Source organism: Lutra lutra, chromosome 10 (genome assembly GCF_902655055.1).
Source record: "Lutra lutra chromosome 10, mLutLut1.2, whole genome shotgun sequence".
In the NCBI taxonomy this organism is placed as follows: domain Eukaryota; kingdom Metazoa; phylum Chordata; class Mammalia; order Carnivora; family Mustelidae; genus Lutra; species Lutra lutra.
Window position 1 is genome coordinate 104,667,358 of NC_062287.1, and position 18,380 is coordinate 104,685,737.

General features: G+C 52.6%; 2 protein-coding genes across 9 annotated transcripts; one reads left to right on the forward strand and one right to left on the reverse strand.

The window, feature by feature from the left end:
• Nucleotides 1-969: 969 nt before the first annotated feature.
• Nucleotides 970-10,927, reverse strand: LOC125080048 (lysosomal membrane ascorbate-dependent ferrireductase CYB561A3). Of its 6 annotated transcripts, none has more exons than XM_047693853.1 (8): nt 10,788-10,926; nt 8,355-8,433; nt 7,568-7,675; nt 6,082-6,280; nt 4,804-5,012; nt 4,039-4,193; nt 3,135-3,291; nt 970-2,513 (listed from the first exon to the last, which is right to left on the reverse strand). In XM_047693853.1, the coding sequence occupies exons 4-8, from the start codon at nt 6,263-6,265 to the stop codon at nt 2,490-2,492; spliced, it is 729 nt and encodes a 242-aa protein (XP_047549809.1). In that variant the 5' UTR covers nt 6,266-6,280; nt 7,568-7,675; nt 8,355-8,433; nt 10,788-10,926; the 3' UTR covers nt 970-2,489. The 6 variants fall into 6 exon arrangements, with proteins under 6 accessions (XP_047549809.1, XP_047549810.1, XP_047549813.1 ...); XM_047693854.1 differs by having other exon boundaries at nt 8,339-8,433; XM_047693857.1 differs by having other exon boundaries at nt 6,082-6,340; nt 8,339-8,433.
• Nucleotides 10,928-11,052: 125 nt separating this feature from the next.
• On the forward strand, nt 11,053-17,263 carry TMEM138 (transmembrane protein 138). 3 transcript variants are annotated; one of them, XM_047693859.1, is made up of 5 exons: nt 11,053-11,435; nt 13,407-13,672; nt 14,906-15,077; nt 16,188-16,263; nt 16,538-17,263. In XM_047693859.1, exons 2-5 carry the CDS (start codon nt 13,545-13,547, stop codon nt 16,648-16,650), a joined length of 489 nt encoding a protein of 162 aa, XP_047549815.1. In that variant the 5' UTR covers nt 11,053-11,435; nt 13,407-13,544; the 3' UTR covers nt 16,651-17,263. The 3 variants fall into 3 exon arrangements, with proteins under 3 accessions (XP_047549815.1, XP_047549816.1, XP_047549817.1); XM_047693860.1 differs by lacking the exon at nt 11,053-11,435 and adding an exon at nt 11,442-11,996; XM_047693861.1 differs by lacking the exon at nt 11,053-11,435 and adding an exon at nt 11,442-11,979.
• The last annotated feature ends 1,117 nt before the right edge of the window (nt 17,264-18,380 follow it).

The window sequence follows — 18,380 nt, forward strand, 5'->3', positions numbered from 1 at the left end:
AAGGGCAGGGTCTGTGCCGTTGGGCTCTTTCACCTTCCTGTTTTCCAGTACACACGCACACACGCACACCCGAAAGCCGGCTTTCTCAGCAATTAAGTTAAACAGAATTCACACATTCTTAGGGATCCAGATGGGCAAATGGGACACCCAAAGAAATCACACTCTAAAGCTCAGCGGTTGAACGGAAACTGCACCCAAGCCAAGCAGGTCTCCTGAGAGCACTCGCTGACGGCACGCGGGCACGCAGGAAGGGGCCGCGGAGTCCGGTGCGCGGTGGGGACAGGACGGCCCTTGCCAGGCCCATCCTCGGTGCAGGCGCACAGTTAAAGGCACTGGCATGGACTCAAGGCTAAATCCTGATTCTCCTCCAAACCAGCTACGAAAACTCAGGTCTACTGCATAGCCTCTTGGAAGCTGTAACATCAGAACAGTATCCCACGGGGATGGGGGTGAGCACGGAAGTGAACTGAGGAAGGTGAAACCCCCAGCACAGGCCAGTGCTTACTGTCTGAGAGTCACTATCACCACCAGTGTCCGCCCCCAGCTCCTCCTGGGTCATCTGCTCCACCGCCAGGAGGTGTCGGCCACAGGAAGGGGGTTCTCCATCACTTACTTTGCCCAAACTTAACTGCAGCAGCCCTCAGTCCCTGGGCCCAGGGCCCCTTCTTCCCTATGGGTGTGCACCCCAGGTCCTAGATCGCTGGGTATGGTTATCAGTGTGCACAGAATGCACATACCCAGCAGCTGGGAAGGAGACTGGCACAAACATCCGGTCTGTGGATCCCGATTTTACCATTTCCTACCTGAGGGACCTCAGTCACCAGTGACCAAGTCACTTATCCTTTCTGAGTTCCAGATTATAAAACAGGAAGCATTTCCTTCCTTGTGAGATAACCCAGTACTCAGAAGCTTTTCATTATTAAGGACACCCACACAGACCACGAGTCACATATGGTTCCAGGACAGTCGGGATTTTCGGTGTCTTTGGGTTTGTTCCTCCTCAGGCTGAGGGTCAGAACTGTCCAGAGGCTTTCAATAAGTTTCTCAGAGCACATTTAGCCACCGTGTCACGTCAGCACAGTAGAGAAGGCTTTGATTCTTAAAAACATGATAAATGGAAATCAAGCTTCAGGTTACAGGCCCCCCCACGGAAAGAGGGGGCGCTGGTCATGTTGACTGAGGTGTGTGGCAGTCATCCCAATGGCTTCAAAGGCTTCATCCCCTCAGGAAGTCCAGTCAGTCCTGCCATCAGGCCACGTGGGGTTGGGGTGGAGAGTCGGCCTCATCTCCACCCGCCAGGGGAAGTTCTCCCCAGCCCTCAGGCGCCTGCTGCTTGTCATTAAGGACGGCAGTATGGAGCCTGGGACCTGGCAGGGCTCGTTGGGATAGGGCGGGGAAGCCACAGCACCCCAAGCCCAGCTTCTCGAGATGCGAGCAGTTGCTCACCCCCTGGCATAACAGGAGACCAGGTCTGGCCTCGGCATGAGGCAGCCCGATACTCAGCAGGGAGCACCTTGGAAAGTGGCTGTGGCCCCAGGGATCTGCTGGGCATGGTGCATCACAGCTCTGGCTTGTTTCATGGTAAGCTGGAGAGTGAAAATCAGCTGGGCTGGGGCTCTGCCAGCATGTCCGGGGACAGGCAGGGGAGCCCTGGTCCAGCGAGGGGTAGCAAAGGAAGTGTGAGGCCCCCCCTGGGGCTCAGTGCTCCAGGACATCTGGGGACAGCCTGTTGTTGGGAGAGCAGGCTACCAGGGTTCGTCGGGCTGCCTGGCCGTGACCGGTGCGTGCAGGGGTCATAGGCGAAGGCCAGAATCTAGGCCAGGGCTGTAGCAGCAAAGGGGAGCCACCCAGTCAGCCCAGGCAGACAGGGAATGTGGCGACATGAGACAGAACGGCAAAGGGCAGTCAGCTCCCCGACTTCTCTAGGAACCCGCTCGACTGCCATTCTCCCCACTCTCCTTCCGTCACCTCGAGATGTCTGTGCCCAGCCTCACGCCTGGCTGGGCGGCTGGAGGTAACGGCGGCTGATGCCCAGCCCACGGTGGGGGCGGCCCAAATGGAAGGCAGGACTTTAAGGGGAAGCTGCTGGACCTCGCTGCCTCCCTCACTTTGCACATGCCGATTGAGTCCTGGCTCCGCTGAGCTGTCGAGATCTCCTACCACATCCTAGGGGTCTAAAGGGGAAATGAGCTTGACTTCACACGGAGAGCAGGGACGGCAGGAGCAGCTATGGGCTGGGGAGGGGAGACGTATGTAAATAAAGAACCGAGAAGTTGAGGCCAGGAAGGAGGACAGAAGCCCATGCTGCCAAGCGAAGCCAGCGGGTGGCACGGTGGCGGAGGGAGCAGGCCCCACGTGGAGGCACGAAGAGGTCTGGGCCCGGAGCCCAAGGTGATCTGTTGCTGAAGCCAGACGGGAGCCCCAGGCAGAGCAGAGCTGCTGAGGGACAGGACAGCACCTCCACCTGCTCCTGGCTGCCCCTTCCCGCGTCACTCCCCATCACGCAACAGGGGCTGGAAAGACAGGCAGAGGCACGGGGTTAACGGCATCCCCTCAGAACGGCCCTAACGTGCAGGAGTCCCACGGGCCTGAGTGGCTCAGATAGACCCCCAACCTGCAGAACATTCTCTGCCCAAGCCATGTCTTTTAGGGAAGCTCCAGAGCCCCTTGGCCTGATAGACAAGCCCCCTCACTACACCACTACGCCATGAGCAGGCAACACCTAGTCCAAGTGCTCACCCCTTCGGCCTGCTAGATAAATCCTGCCTCACAAGACTAGCCCCAAGGCTGGAAAAGTAGAAATTATGACACCCACTCATCATGCCCAAGCCCTTCCTTGGGGGAGAGAAGGCCACACTTTCCCCTCGTGAAACCACAGGAATCTGGGGAGGGGCAGAAAGACCTGTCCTCTCCCAAGAAACAGGTTCCGGGAGCCCCCAAGCCCGAGCAGCTGCTGGGGTGTGCTGCGCTGACACCCGTGGGCCCCATCAGCCAACCTAACCCCACCTTCAAGCCACTGGCTTTCCCACCACACTACTGAGTGGTCTTCCCGGCAAGGCCCAGGCCTTTTCTGGGGGACCCTTCTCGAGACCTGGCCCTACCCCAACCTGGAATGGGAGACTAGGACCCCGTACCTGTCCTTCAGTCAGGGTCCCTGGCTCTGGGCGTTTCCAAGACGAAACCAGGAGGATATAGAGCACCAGGAGCCCGAAGACCACCACCAGCATCCCCAGGCTGTTCGCAAAGATGGCTTCACTGGGCAGATGGGAGTACGGCTTGGTGGCGTTGTTCCTGAGGATGACAAAACAATGGGGGCCCTCGACAGACTTTCTGCCTGTTTTTGCCCAACACCATTAGCAGATGGTGAGGAAAGCTTCCAAGGACCATCTGTGACCTGGAACGTTAACATACTAAGCCCTTCGCGCCACAGCAAATCTCTGCAGACTGCTTTTTCCCGCTGAGGGAACTAAAGCTCAAAGAGGTGGGATGAGCTTGTCCAGTCACAGAACTAGAAAATGGCACAGCCAAGACGTAAAGCCCAGTCGGACCTCATATCTATTTGCTTTCACTACCTACGCTCCCGCCTAGAAAGAATGGGGGATGGTAGTGGTTAGGCATGCAGGCTGTAATCTTGACTCAAAGCCAGGCTCTGCCACTTACTGGCTGTGTGCCCTTAGGTAAGTTACTTAACCTCTCTGTGCCTCAGTTCCTTTATTTGTAAATGGCAATGACAAGAGTACCTATGTTGTGAAATGATTAAAGGATTCAATTTAAGGCACTTAAAAGAGTTTCTTAGTACTTAGTAGGCTCTAAGTACTTGATACGCACAGTAGGTACTGAGTCAATTTGATGGTAGATAAATGTTTGCTGAGCAATTTACCATCTCTATCTAAAGACTCCATGACCTTCCAGACCAGGAACAAGCCCAGCCCCAAAGGGTCCCCTCCCTTGGCTAGGTCCTATGCCCACAGGGTACATCTTTCGAAGACCCCATGTCTTCCCCCTCCATGTTACAGTTGGGGGCCCCACTACACTCACAAACTGAAGAAAAGCTTCTCATTAATGCCAGAAATGACCGAAGCGATGGACAGAGAGAGGATGATGACTCCAAAGAAGACGTGGACGGGTTTAAGGAGGCTGCGCAGCCACTCGGACGCCCAGGGCAGCAGGAAGACGACAAAGCCCAGGAACCACTGTGGACACAGGGAGAAAGGACCTGACTGCCCCGTGCTGGGCACCTCACTGGGACCTCCTACCCTGCAGTAGTCCCCCGCCCTTCTTTCCCAGCTCAAACCTCCCATCAGGGGCCACCCCTCGCTTCTGCACTGTGGTTGCTTTCTTAGCCAAACCAGAATGTTCCACAAAATGCTTAGTTATAAGCCCAACTCCCGAAAGCCCAGCCATCCTTGTATGTCTCTGTTTCCTTCCAGTCCTGGCCCATAAGACTCCTCGCTTGTAGAGGGCTGATGTCAGAATGTGGAAGCCACTTCCAGAATTGCTTCTGGTTCAAAGAACAATGGGAATGGGGAAGGTGGAAAGATGATCTAGAGTTGGCGTGGCGTGTGCTGTGACTGGGTGAACTCAGCGACGACAGAGGGGCAGCGCACCGGGTAAGAGCAGAACAGATGAGCATGGGAACCGGTAGTCTCCTACGGCATTTAAGCTGCCTGCGCTCTGGGATGCGCCCTGAGGAGCCGTCTCCAGGCGCAGAGCAGAGGGAACGTGTGGTGCGGGTGCACGGGAAGCCCTGAGCAGAGCCCACAGCCGCCAGCTGGGAGCGGGAACCCAAAGGAGAGAACGCACCTGACAGGCGAAAAGGAAAACGGTGACGATGCCCAGCCAGCTGTGCAGGGAGTAGAGGTTGGGGATCTTGGAGCAGCGGTGGAACTGAAAGACGGCGACCAGCCCCAGCACCGTCAGGATGAAGGCCAGCAGGTGCAGGGCCGCGTGGCCCATCTTCCATGGCAGCTTGGGCCCCACCCAGGACTGCGGCAGCCGGTACACCAGTGAGGCTGCGGAAGAGAACGTCCCAGGGCCCGGCCTCTCCCTTTCGTGCTACCCCCCCACGTTAGGAGCATGAACGCGGCCTCCCAACCAGAGGAGGACGGGAGGGTAGCACACAGCACCCCACACACACCCCCCCAGCGTCTCCTATCCCTGCTCATTGCTGGGATAGTAGCCAGCCATAATGAGGTGTGTGTTGTGGGGTGGGGAGCACAGTGATAAGAAGGGAGGAGTGGGCTTCTGGGACCTGCCAGTCTTTGACTGCATCCCACACGCACTCGTGTGCACTTCTGCAGCTGCAAAAGCAATGTCACGTTCAATATTTCTTCTAAGTGAATTCTTACAACGGACGTTAGTGGTCACAAAGGCAGGCTTTTAGCAAGGTTAGACGACCTATGTCCATCTCCTGGCTCTGCCTCTCGGTTATCTGGCATCTTGTTTCCAAACCTCAGTGTCCTCAAAAATGGGGATAACAGTGAGGCCCATCTCACAGGCTTCTTGGAAGGACAAAACGGGATGAGGTTTCAGAAGTACACAGAATGAGCTGCTGTGATTGATGCCATCATTCCCATTTTACAGGTGGGGAAATGAGGCTCCCCCCGGGGCCCCAAGGCCCAGCTCTGAATTCATGGGCAAAGATGGGAGTGGTGGGAGGAAGCCGCTTCCTTGTGTAAGGACCTGACTAGGGCACGAGAGGCTTTGAACTCCTGCTCCCTAAAGCAAACTACAGCTTACGGGCCACATCCAGCCTGCCGCACATTTTTGTAAGTAAAGTTTTATGGGAACACGGCCACGAATATGTTTTGGGGTTAACCATGGCTACTCACACTACAAGAACAGAGATGAGTGGCTGCAACACGGGTCCTGTGCTTTGCCAAGCCTTTGCCATCTGCCCCTGTACAGGAAAAGTCTGCCACCCCTAGCCCTAGAGTAAAGCTACCCTCCCCAGATGCCCCCATTCTCACTACTCCTTCCTGCGAATGACACTTGGGCCCGGAGACAGCCTGCCCCACCCCACTCCCAGAGCCGCAAAGCCAACATGACCAAGGCCAGCCCCGGGGAAGTCTGGGTACTCACCAGCGCTGTAGAGCACCACTAAGCCAACAACCATGAGCACTGGGTGGTAGTTGAACATGTGAATGGTGCCATCCCAGGCAAAGCCCCCGTGCCACAGCTGCATCCAGTAGATGGTGAGGATGACGCACATCAAGCCCAGGAGCCACAGGGCGTAGAAGGACAAGTAGAACCACCTCACGGCCATTCTGAGCAGGCACTCCTGGGAGAAGCGGAAGTCACACGTCCCCTGCTGGCTCGAGTGCACCCCACGCACCAGCTACTGCAGGGAACACCGAACTCACTCTTAACTGGAAACAGTGGGCGCTTTTCACTTTAGCTCTCCTGCCACCAGCCTGGGCAGCACCCCATGAGACCTGGAGTGCTGGGTCGGCCTGACCTCAGGTTATGGACAGTAAGGATGGCCCCACCCAGGACCTGGCAGCACATAGTGCGGCCAGCGTGGGCCTGGGCCCCACTCTGGAGAGGGGCTGGACGTCAAGGCTCTCGGCCCAAAGCCCTGGGATTAGTCTCCTTTCACAGGACTGAAAGGTAAAGAATCCACACCACTGTCCCCCACCAAACAATAAGGGACAGGAGTCCAAACCCAGGCTAGATCGCACAAATGCCTAGGCCCTCAGTTCTGACAGGAGGAGGCGAAAATATCATGTGCAAGGAGCCAACACACAGCGATCAGGCCAGCTGAGAGGAAGTCCTGGGATCGCCCACTTCTACGGAAAAGTTCTTCGCCAGATGGCGAACTCTGTGGGGCTAACCCTCTCTTTGCGGAAGTAAGATCAGGCCTCGGCTCTGAAGTCCCCACACTCCACACCTTGAATTGGACAGCAGCCCTCAGATGTCCCTAGACCCGAGACTTCTGCTTTCTCTTCCTCTGAGGAAAGTTCAGAATAAAAAAGAGGAAGCAAGAACTCATGGTCTAGAAAGCAAGAGTTTGTTTTGAGATTTCTCTGTGTCCTTGGTACACTCAGACACCAACTCTGGTTTCAGACAAATGTCTAGGGCCCTGAGCAGCTGCTCTTACAAACCAGGCAACTGGGCCTGAGGGCCGGCTGGCAGGCAAACGCACAAAGCCACAGGGCCGGCTCTGCTCTCGCCTGACGTGGAGGCAGCACGGGCCCAGCTCTCATGGCAGTCCCCATGTCCCATGGGCTCACACCAAGGAGGGGATAGTGCAGCCTCCTGCTGCTGAGATCCCTCAGTCTGAACCAGCTAGCGGAGAGGAAAGTCCCTAAAACAGCCAAGAACGCCCATGGAGATAAAACACTCGGTTCCTGGGGTGCCTGGGTGGCTCAGTGGGTTAAAGGCTCTGCTTTCAGCTCGGGTCATGATCCCAGGGTCCTGGGATCGAGCCCCATATCGGGCTCTCTGCTCAGCGGGGAGCCTGCTTTCTCCTCTCTCTCTCTCTGCCTGCCTCTCTGCCTACTTGTGATCTCTGTCTGTCAAATAAATAAAATCTTTAAAAAAAAAAAAACAACACTAGGTTCCTCACCTTTAGACGTAGCGGTAGGCTCACCGAGCGGTGGCCGAGACTCCAGTTCTTATGAAGTAGGGCGCCTTGAGCAAATCACTTGGCATTTGTAGGACCCAGTTGTCTCATCTGAAAGGCATGCAAGCTAGTAAGAACATACTGAAGAGCGGCTATGAGCAGACGCCCCACTGGAACCCATGAACACATGAACCCCTTAGCTCCTGTGAGCAGTTACCATCCCCATTTTACAGATGAGGAAACTGAGGCTCAGGAAGATTAAACACCAGCCTTAGGACCCAGTCTGAAACCCTTGAAACCCTTGTCTGCTGGGTTTCAAGGCTCCTGTTTTTTCCTTGACCATAGGTTGTTGGAAGGCTAAGTGAGGAAATGTCCGTAAGGACGTTGTGAGAGCAAAGTATTCTTCTCTTCTTGGTGTTGTCACAGGAGTTCATCCTAGCTACAAACTACAGCCTGAAGCTCGTGCCCCCCACACCAGCCCAGGCCCCTCGGTGACCCTGATACTGTGCCAACTCTCTCCACAGCAGGTGTCCCCCTACAAATGACACAGAAACAGGCCCTGAACTCTCACAATGTGACCCAAATTGGCAGTAATCACTGAGAAAGGAAGATCCAAGGGGCTGGGGATAAAATAAGCTTCCCCAAGGCCAAGGGAAAATAATGCCACCATCTTCCTAGAAGTTTCATGACTCAACTACTGAGCTCAGAGATTTGCTACCTGGCCTCAGAGGTGACCCCTTATTCCCCGTAAGAGCAGAGAAAGTTTCAGGTCACCAGATGTTTCAGTCACCTGCCCAGGAAAGTCAGCATGAAGCACTCGGTCAGCAGGCTCCCTCCATCAGACAATTATTTTTCATGATTTCCTTTTCCTTTGGGGAAGAAAAACCAAAGTAAATATAATCCAAAAGGGCTGTGTCCACCCTTCTAGAAGAGGTCCTGGATTACTGCCCTGGGACAGCCTTAGAGTTCACAATGGGGACGCTTTTCTGACAGAAGGCTGCAAAGTTATTCTGTTCACAATACAAAGATGACCCCTTCCTCTGTGCAAGAGGGCAAAAGAAGAAAAGAATGCAGGAAGCCTGGGTGGCTCAGTCGGTTAAGCCGCGGCCTTTGGCTCAGGTCACGATCCCAGGGTCCTGGGATCGAGTTCTGCATCGGACTCCTTGCTTGGCAGGGAGCCTGCTTCTCTCCCGCCTCTGCCTGCCACTCTGCTGCTGGTGCATGTGCACTCTCTCTCTCTCTCTCTCTGACAAATAAATAAATAAATAAATAAATAAATAAATAAAATCTTAAAAAAAAAAAAAAAGAAAGAAAAGAATGCAGTGAAAATTGCAACCCTAACACTGAGAATACTCTCATTGATTCCAAGAAAGAAAATTGTACTGTGATTTCCGGATATGCTCACCATTGTTTGGTTTCTCATTCTGCCCTCACTTTGTAGAGCCCCAGGCTGTGGGAGAAGTCAGCTTGCCCTTCTGTAAGGGCCGGAATGGTAAATATTTCAGGCTTTTCAAGCCATAGTCTCCCTCCCAACTGTGTCATCAACTCTTCTGATGTAGTGCAAAATCAGTCATCATAGACAGCACCTTCACAAATGAACACAGCCATGTTCCCAAAAAACTTTATTTATGGGCACTGAAATTTCAGGTTCATGTCATTTTTACATATCAGAAAATATTATCCTTTTGGCCGCCTGGGTGGCTCAGTGGGTTAAAGCCTCTGCCTTCGGCTCAGGTCATGATCCCAGGATCCTGGGATCAAGCCTCACATCAGGCTCTCTGCTCAGCAGGGAGCCTGCTTCCTCCTCTCTCTCTATGCCTGCCTCTCTGCCTACTTGTAATCTGTCTGTCAAATGAATAAGTAAAATCTTTAAAAAACAAAAAAAGAAAATATTTTCCTTTTCAATTGTTATTTTTTTTTAAAGATTTTATTTATTTGTTTGACAGACTGAGATCAAAAGCAGGCAGAGAGGCAGGCAGAGAGAGAGGAGGAAGCAGGCTCCCTGCTGAGCAGAGAGCCCAGGCTTGATCCCAGGACCCTGAGATCACAACCTGAGCCCAAGGCAGAGGCTTAACCCACTGAGCCACCAGGCGCCCCTAATTCTGTTACTCTTTTAAAAATGTAAAAACCAAGCAGGCAGTGTGTCATAGTTTGTCAACCATGATCTAAGAAATGTACTCTCCAACCTAATACTCCCCTCAGTTCCTTGACAAAAAGGCTTCTCCCTGGCTTCAGTAAAAAGAGATCAGGCCCAGAGTGCCTGGGGGGCTCAGCTGTTAAGTGTCTGCCTTCGGATCAGGTTATGATCCCAGGGTCCTGGGATCTGGCTCTCTGCTCAGCGGAAGCCTGTTTCTCTCTCTCTCTCCCACTCCCCCTGCTTGTGTTCCCTCTTTTGCTGTGTCTCTCCCTGACAAATAAATAAAATTAAAAAAAAAAAAAAAAAATCAGGCCCCAGTGTAAGAAATGGGTACTTTCCATTCAGCCCTTGATTTTAGGAAAAGGCTCTATTCCAAACTCTTACAGTACTACTTTTATTATTTAGAACTACATAGATGGAGGAAGAGAAAGTTGATTTGTTGCCCCCGCTTCCAGGATGAATGGTGGGGATTTTGGAAATCCTAAGAATCAGACTTCGGGTTCAAGTCCTAAACTCTTCTCTTACAGATCAAGATCACTGGGACTCAAAGAAGGAAAGTGACTCGGCGACGTTGAGTGGCAGAGCTAGTACAGGTTCCCAGTTTGCTTCCCTCAGCTCCAAGGACTCCTCACGTCCAAACGTGGCTTCTGTAAAGTCGGGGCTCAGGAGCGAGGACCCCTAAATTACAGTCAGGAGGTAGCTAGGCAAGGCGCTCCTCCGCGCCACAGAGATTACAGACCCGACCTTCCAGGCTGCCCCGGTGTGGCTCAGCTGTCCAGAGAACCCTTCCAGGAACCCCGAGCCCGATCCCCGACTCTTGTGCGGGGACGAAGGGCTGTTGGTCCTAGCTAACCTTCGATGACAATTAGGGCGAGGGGCTCCGCCTGCTGACTGCGACTTCCGAAGCGCTTTTGTGCCTATACAACCACACCACACCTGCAGAAGGAAGTGCGCGGACAACGGGGTCCATGTCCTACAAGAGAAAGCTGAGCTCGAGTGAGGAGTAGCGACAGCACGAAGAGAGGCAGTAGCAGAGCCAGCACTCGAACCCAGATCCCCGGACTCCCCATCCGAGCTCTTTCTCACCCCCGAACCACAGTGCGTCGCAGGGCTCTCGGAGACCCGCCTCTCGCCCCTCGGCGCCGCAGCTACCAGGACTCCAGGCGTATGGAATCACGAACCCTCTGCATCACACACGAGGACCAGGTCCTCACCACAGCCCCAGTGCCCACGAACACCGCCGCCTCCCCCTCTTATAGGCACCCAGCACTTCCGGTCGCGCGCGCGGCCGCCTGGGAAATGAAGTCCGAGGTTGCCGGCTTCCATCTCCAGTTCCAACGCGGGCGTTTCTTTCCTGGGGAGCGCCGCCACCGCTCGGCCGGATCCCTCACCGCCATCTCGTTCGGGCGGACTCGAAGCCTCCCGCCGGGGGCTGGCCCGCAGCAAGGCCGCGCGCGGCGTGGGCGGAAGGCCGCGGGCAGCGGCTGGGGAGGTCCGGTGCCGGGTGCGGCGACGCTGGGAGGGCAGGAGAGGTGCGGGCCCAGGACGGCGGAGGCCAAACATGGCGGCCGGGCCGGCCGCAGAGTTTGGAGGGGAAACAGAGGACCGGCGGCTAACCCGGCACAAACGGAGCCCGCGTCCGCCATCTACTTCCGGGAGTTAAACCGGTGTCCGGAAGCCAGGACGGCGTCCCCATGACAACCGACGTTGGGTCTCGGAGGCGAGAGTGCTTGGGTGAGGTGACCAGAGTCGGAATTTTTGTTGTCACTGTTTTGGGTGTTTTGTTTGTTTGCCCAGGCAGCCGCGTTTTGAGGTGGCTTGGGAAGGATTGGGAGGAAAACTGCTCTGGGGACAAAGGCACGCGGCAGGGAGCGGCGGACAGACCGAAGACGGCTTCGTTACCACGCGAATCCCTGCTGCCCTAAAGCGGAGGGGAGGGGCTTCCTTTCCGCGGAGTTGGCGGCGGCGGTTCTCTGTCACCGAACCTCACGACAGCCCGCGGTGGGGGCCCGTGAAGTGGTTCTTTGATGTCACCCCGCGCTGGGAAGCCTGGCTCTGCTCCCCCGCGACCTGGAGGCACTTGAACGCTGTCCTTGTGCTCTTGCCTGTGAAACGGGGGGGGCTCATTCTTTCCCACTTCGCAGAGCAGTGGCGAGGATTAAAGGCAATTGTCCAGGTCGCCGGGAGTGTCATGGTGCTGGTAGTAGGTGATAGCTGTCGGTGTTGTTACGAATGCGGAATCTCCGCTCAGAGGAAGTGCCATCACGCGGCCACGAAGGTGGGACTTTCCACCAGGTGAGGGGGATGCGGTTCCTTAACCTCTCAGAGCCCCTGCCTATACGGCCAATATATTCCTACTAATGGCTGCTTCTCAAGACGGATGCAGGGTAAAGGAATCTGGTGAATATAAAAAAAGTTTGTAAATTGTAGAACATTTTGCAGACGTTCATTTAATTTCATCGTGTTAGGCTTCAGAGCGTTTTGAAATTTGTTTATCGATTTGACCCAGCTGAAGAGGTCATAGGACACCTGCAGAGCAACTTCTGGGCCTTGGGATTTATGAAAGTAAAGGCCCAGCTCCCCTTACCTGCGTGCCACTGTGTTGCCACCACCTTAAACATAGACTTTTGCAGGAGAGCACTATTTCCTCTGCACTGCCTGCACCGTTTCCCGTTCTGCGCCAACATCTTTCTCGCCTAGTTACATGTCAGCCCGTCTGTTACAGGAGAGGCTGCTTTGGGCAGTGGTTAAAAGCACAGACTCTGGACCCAGGCTACCTGAATCCCAGCGCCTGCTCTGCCACTGCTACTAGCAAGCAGTGTGACCCGGAGCAAATTATTTTACTTCTCTGGGCCTCCGTTGTCCTACCTGTGTAATGCGTAGAGTAATAATTGTGTGTCTTCTACTTCATGGGGTTATTGTGGGAGTTAAAGAATGCTAGTGTTTAGAATAGTCCCTGGCCAGGGTGCCTGGCTGGCTTAGTTGGTGGAGCATGTGACTTGATATCGGGGATCAGGGTCATGTGTTTGAGCCCCAGGTTGGTTGTAGAGATTACAAAAAAAGCGGGGGGAGGAGTACGAATAGGGTGGCTGGGTTATGGACATCGGGGAGGATATGTGCTATGGTGAGTGCTATGAAATGTGTCCAAACCTGTACCCTTGGGTCAAATAATACATTTTATGTTAATAAAAATAACTTAAAAAAAAGAATAGTCCCTGGCGTATTGTGAGTGATGTATAAAGGTTTGCTGCAGTTAGTATTAGAATTAGTATTAATTGCACGACCAGACAGTCACTCTTTGTTGTGCTCCTAGATTCCTTTGAACTCAGAAGTAGTTAGAAAGAGCTCTGCGTTGGGGTGCATGGCTGGCTCAGTTGGGAGGAGCATGTGATTCTTGGCCTCAAGGTCATGAGTTTGAGCCCCACGCTGGGTGAGATTAGTTAAAATGAATAAATTAAAACTTAAAGAAAAAAGAAAGAGCTCTGCAGTTAGAAGTTTCCAGGCATGGAGAAAGTTTGAGGGTAAAGGCCCCTAGGAGTGACTAGTTGGGTTTTTTGGGAGGTGGTAGTGGTTTCGGTCATTGATGTATCCCAAGCACCTGGAATGGCACCTGGCATGTAGTGGGTCCTCAGTTAATATTTACTGTATTAATGAATTTCTAACCACCTGTCTCCTCTCTCTTTTTTTTTCTTTTTGCCTCAACAGGCCCTTGTCTTAGAGCAAGGAAAACAGCTCCCATTTGAGGAACTAGTGCTTCTTCCTCAGTGCTGGGGAGAAATCCTGGAGCTGTCTCCTGGGGAACTGTGGAATGTGCTCCTGGGGGCCCAGTAAAGCAGAGGGAAGATGCTCCAGACCAGTAACTATAGCCTGGTGCTCTCCCTGCAGTTCCTCCTGCTGTCCTATGACCTCTTTGTCAATTCCTTCTCGGAGCTGCTCCGGATGGCTCCTGTCATCCAGCTGGTGCTCTTCATGTGAGTTCAGGGGGTGGGACCGGACAGCTGAGCCCCAAGCCGTTTGAAGGCCCTGACAATTGTGATTTCAAATTTGAAAGAAATCTCAGGGAAAATAAAATTTCGCGTTATCTTGGGTACTCCACAGACATGTCACAGGTCCTGTATTTATATGCTTCTAACGAGGGTCTGGGATCCAGGGAGCAGTCAGAGGGTCATTTTCTCCATCTGTGAGTAGAAGTATTGTCTCACAGTGCCATGAAAGAGGATTATAGAACAGCAGGCTAAAAGGGCAGTCATATCCGTTATATATATGGGATGGAAGCTGTTGGCATTTTTCTTCCACAATGATTTATAGACTCCACGAGGCAAGTGACCAACAGAAAACCAGTCTTCGACACTGTCTCCCTTCACTCAGCAAGTGTTCATTGGCCTGCCAGCCAGTGTTCTAGGTACAGTAGTAAAGCTGACAATTTCTTGCTCTCACAGGATTTCCACTCAAGTAGAAAGAGACAAAGAATACATTTTTTCTTAAAAGATTTTATTTATTTATTTGACAGATCACAAGCAGGCAGAGAGGCAGGCAGAGAGAGGGGGGGAAGCAGGCTCCCTGCGAAGCAAAGAGCCCAATGCGGGGCTCCATCCCAGGACCCTGGGACCATGACCCGAGCCGAAAGCAGAGGCTTTCACCCACTGAGCCACCCAGGCGCCCCCATTTTTTTTTTTAAAGATAATTTTGAATAGTAATAAATGCCATACAGTGGGCAGAAAGCAGGTGGGGCGGAGAGGGGAGGGCTCCTTGAGGCAGTGGGGTTATAGGAGGATTTTGGAAGAGGAGACATTGGAACTGAGACTTGAATGGCACTAAGACACCGGCCGTGCAGAGATCAAGGGAAAGGCGTTGCTATCTCTCTAGATGGAAATGTCTGGTAGGCCCAGGTTATGTGACAGGCAGGGCTGGCTTTTTCTGGACATGGGGAAGAAAGCAGCTTCTCCTCCCAAGTGTCTAGAAGGTTAAGAGCATCAGAGCTGGAAGGCCTTATCTGTGGGCTGCAACTCACTGATGGGGCCAGCAGGTGGTTCCGGCTTTATGTCACTTGGGACCCAAGGTCCATGCCACCTGGGGGAGGGTGTGGTTTCAGAGGCCTAGAGCACAGGGAAGGCCAGATTTCATGGTGTCCCTTAGGACCTAGGGCCAGCCCTTGGGTGACCACACAGACCCCCATTTGACTGTGTTGTGTTTGATGTCCACAGCATCCAGGATATCGCAATCCTCTTCAACATCATCATCATTTTCCTCATGTTCTTCAACACCTTCGTCTTCCAGGCTGGCTTGGTCAACCTCCTGTTCCACAAGTTCAAAGGGACCATCATCCTCACAGCTGTTTACTTCGCCCTCAGCATCTCCCTTCATGTCTGGGTCATGGTAAGAGCGGAGCTCTGAGTTCCTGAATCATTAAGGGGCTAGGAGTGTCTTTTCTCTAGGAATCCGGCATCATTTTTTTTCATATCTCACAGAATCCCTGACAGGAAACATGTGTTTGTGATGAAGCCTGGGCTTGGGCATCTGCAAGTTGCCTGAAGCACTTCTGCCCAACCATTTGTGTTAAAGAGCTGCCTCATCCAGGAGTCAGGGGACACTTCTGGAATATTCTGTTCACCTTTGCCCCAAAGCAGCCCTGGTAACACAGGAAAGTGACTGTGTTTCATCAGTAGCTGTTGGGCATGTGGGTGTTGGGACAAGGTATTCTTAGACATCGGTGTCCCGCGGGAAACGGCCAGGCCGAGAGTGCCTCTTGCCCTTTAGTGCCTCATGCCCTCTGCTTTGTCCCCATCATACGAGGACTCATCTCCAAGGTGCCCACACGGCCTCACAGCAGATCCCAGTTTTTGTGGTTCCAGATTTCTCCTGCTTCGAGAATCATTCCATCTCTTTGGGTATCACCTGTTTCTCAAGTACTCATCTTGATGGGACACATTAAAACCTCAGGGTTCTTTAGTCACTTCTCTACTAACACCGTCTTCTAAGACTGAACCTTCTATTATGTCGCCCTTGTTATTCTACAGAGAGAAGTAGAGCTCACAGGAAAGAAATAGCAGTCCCAGAGTCTCGGTGCTTCCTGAAGAGGATTGTCTCTGCTCTGGTTCTTGGGGCCAAAATAGGTCCTGGCCTTGTACTTTGTACTCTAAAGCTGTTAATCTGATTAAACCCTGAGTGCAGTAAGCCTTTATCTGACAGGAACTGAGCCTGAGATCTTCAAAGGAAGACAGTGACCGCACTGAACTCCTGAGATAATGTGTATCACTTCACCTTGGAAAAGGCTATCCTTCAGGATTAAAAGGATATTTCCTTTGCACTGGAAAAGGGAATTTAGAAGCTTCTTTGAGAAACACTCCTTGGGGTTATGGGAAGAAAGAAGGAGGGTGAGATTAGCCTGATTTAAGACCAGGCTGCATTTCTGCAGCTAACCAAGTTGGAGATGCTAGGGCCTCGTCTGGTCACTAACGTTTCCTTGTCTACTCATGTCTCCTTCAGAACTTACGCTGGAAAAACTCCAACCGTTTTGTCTGGACAGACGGACTTCAAACGCTATTTGTATTCCAGAGACTAGGTAAGGACCAGAGCAACCGCAGGCCTCACTTTGGTCCCACCTATGGCTCAGGCAACTAAGGGCCGTGATCCTGGCTTTCCCAGTCCATCACTGCCAGCGTGGGATGAGTGGAACAGCCATGACAAGAACAGGAGAGATGATGGCCCGCTGCCCTTGCTGGGAGTCACTGGGACATCATGAGGCTGGGCCCCTCTGCCTTGTTAGGTTGTGTTCTTAGCCTGGAAAGAATATTCGGGAGCATCCCTGGAGCTTCTTTCCTACTTATTGTCCACAGCGGCCGTGTTCTACTGTTACTTCTACAAACGCACAGCTGTGAGACTGGGTGATCCGCGCTTCTACCAGGACTCTTTATGGCTGCGCAAGGAGTTCACGCAAGTCCAAAGGTGACCGCTGCTTGTCACATTGATGGATGCCTTTCCCTCCTGACAGAGGCTGCATTTGTGCCTCTGTGAGGTGGGGGTTGGCTCTTCACAGGAAGCACCTTGACTTTCCTACGACAGGCCACTTAACGTTCAACAGTCAAGAAGGAAGATCTTCCCTCTTGCAAATTAAAGTGTTTCCCAATACAGGCTTCAGTACAAAACCCTCCCTGGCCTTCTACCTCAGTTCTGCCCCTTTTCCTTTCCTACTCTCTACCCCTCTTCTCACACAAGGCTGTGAGGCTTGATCCTTGGGAAGCTGTCACTTAGCCTAGTACAGGAGGGGCTCCTAGCACCTGCTTTCTTTGCACCAAACATAATTCATGGATGCAAAGAGTGACATTTCTGAGCTCCTGACTGATCATACCGTAGACATTTAGATTTTATTACCAAGGCATTTTTTTTTACATTTTATAAATAGGAAATAAATTGAATTCTTTTTCCATAAATGGTGGAGTCTGTTTGTGTAGCTAGATCTCTTTGCAGATAAGAGGCATGTCAGGTCCTGGCCTTAGCATTTACTTGACCCGGTGGGCAGCTTGAGCCACAGAACAAATAAAGATATTTATTGAATGCCGTAATGAGTACAAGCTATTTTTATAGAAATTCGAGATGCGGTCTGATGCCCCATCCCAACCCTTGGAGTTCCAGACTTCTGTTGTTTGTTTGTTTGTTTGTTTTAAAGATTTAAATAATTATTTTAGCAAGAGAGAAAACGCGTGTGCACGTGTGCACATGTGCCTGGGTGTGGGGGGAGAGCAGCAGAGGGAGGACAAACTGTGTGCTGAGCAGAGAGCCCAATATGGGGCTCAGTCTCCTGACCCTGAGATCATAACCTGAGCCAAAGCCAAGAGTCCAATGCTTAACCAATTGAGCCACCCAGACACCCCTGGACTTCTGTACTTTATTCAGGCTCTCCCCATCTTCAGAGTCCTAAACTGCCCTTAGAAGAATAAAAATGTTCCTTAGCCTGTTTTAGCACAATAGATTTTTTTTTTAAATTTTATTTATTTATTTGACAAAGAAAGAGAGAGCAAGAGAAGGAGCACAGCTGGGGGAGTGGGAGAGGGACAAGCAGGCCTCCCGCCGGGCAGGGAGCCTGAAGCAGGGCTTGATCCCAGGACCCTGGGACCACGACTGGAGCCAAAGGCAGACACTTAACGACTGAGCCACTCAGGCACCCCAGCAAAATAAATTTTTAAAAATTCATGTGCTGGGGTGCCTGGGTGGCTCATTCAGTTGGGTGTCCGCCTTTGGCTCAGGTCATGATCCCAGAGTCCCACGAGTGAGCCCTGTGTCAGGCTCCCTGCTCAGTGGGGAGTCTGCTTCTCCCTCTCCCTCTGCAAATCCCCCATTCCTTCTCTCGCTGTCTCTCAAATCAATAAATAAAATCTTTTAAAAGTTTCACATGCCCGTGGTATCAGCTTTCTTTTGGCAGAATCACATGAAACAGACCATCCCCAGACTTCAGCGTCAGGTACCAATGAATAGTTACATGGCTTTTGAGCCTTGGTATTCAGCTGATTGGGCCGGTTCAGGTGATTTCTGCTGGGCTTGCTCACGTGTCTGTGGTCATCTGTGGGTCAGCCAGGTCAGCGGTGATGATCTTGGGATTTGGGGCTTTTGGCTAACCTAGGCTGGTTTCAGCTGGAATGACTGGGCAGTTCTGGTTTGTGAGTCATCCTCGGAGGACTAGCC

Coding starts and splice junctions, on each gene's coding strand:
- LOC125080048 (XM_047693856.1), bottom strand. CDS start 6,265: ATGGCCGTGAGGTGGTTCTACTTGTCCTTCTACGCCCTGTGGCTCCTG. Junction 5,013..6,081: donor AGTGGTGCTCTACAGCGCTG/GTGAGTACCCAG, acceptor TCTCTTCCGCAG/CCTCACTGGTGTACCGGCTG. Junction 3,292..4,038: donor GAGAAGCTTTTCTTCAGTTT/GTGAGTGTAGTG, acceptor TGTCATCCTCAG/GAACAACGCCACCAAGCCGT.
- TMEM138 (XM_047693859.1), top strand. CDS start 13,545: ATGCTCCAGACCAGTAACTATAGCCTGGTGCTCTCCCTGCAGTTCCTC. Junction 15,078..16,187: donor CCCTTCATGTCTGGGTCATG/GTAAGAGCGGAG, acceptor TGTCTCCTTCAG/AACTTACGCTGGAAAAACTC. Junction 16,264..16,537: donor ATTTGTATTCCAGAGACTAG/GTAAGGACCAGA, acceptor TATTGTCCACAG/CGGCCGTGTTCTACTGTTAC.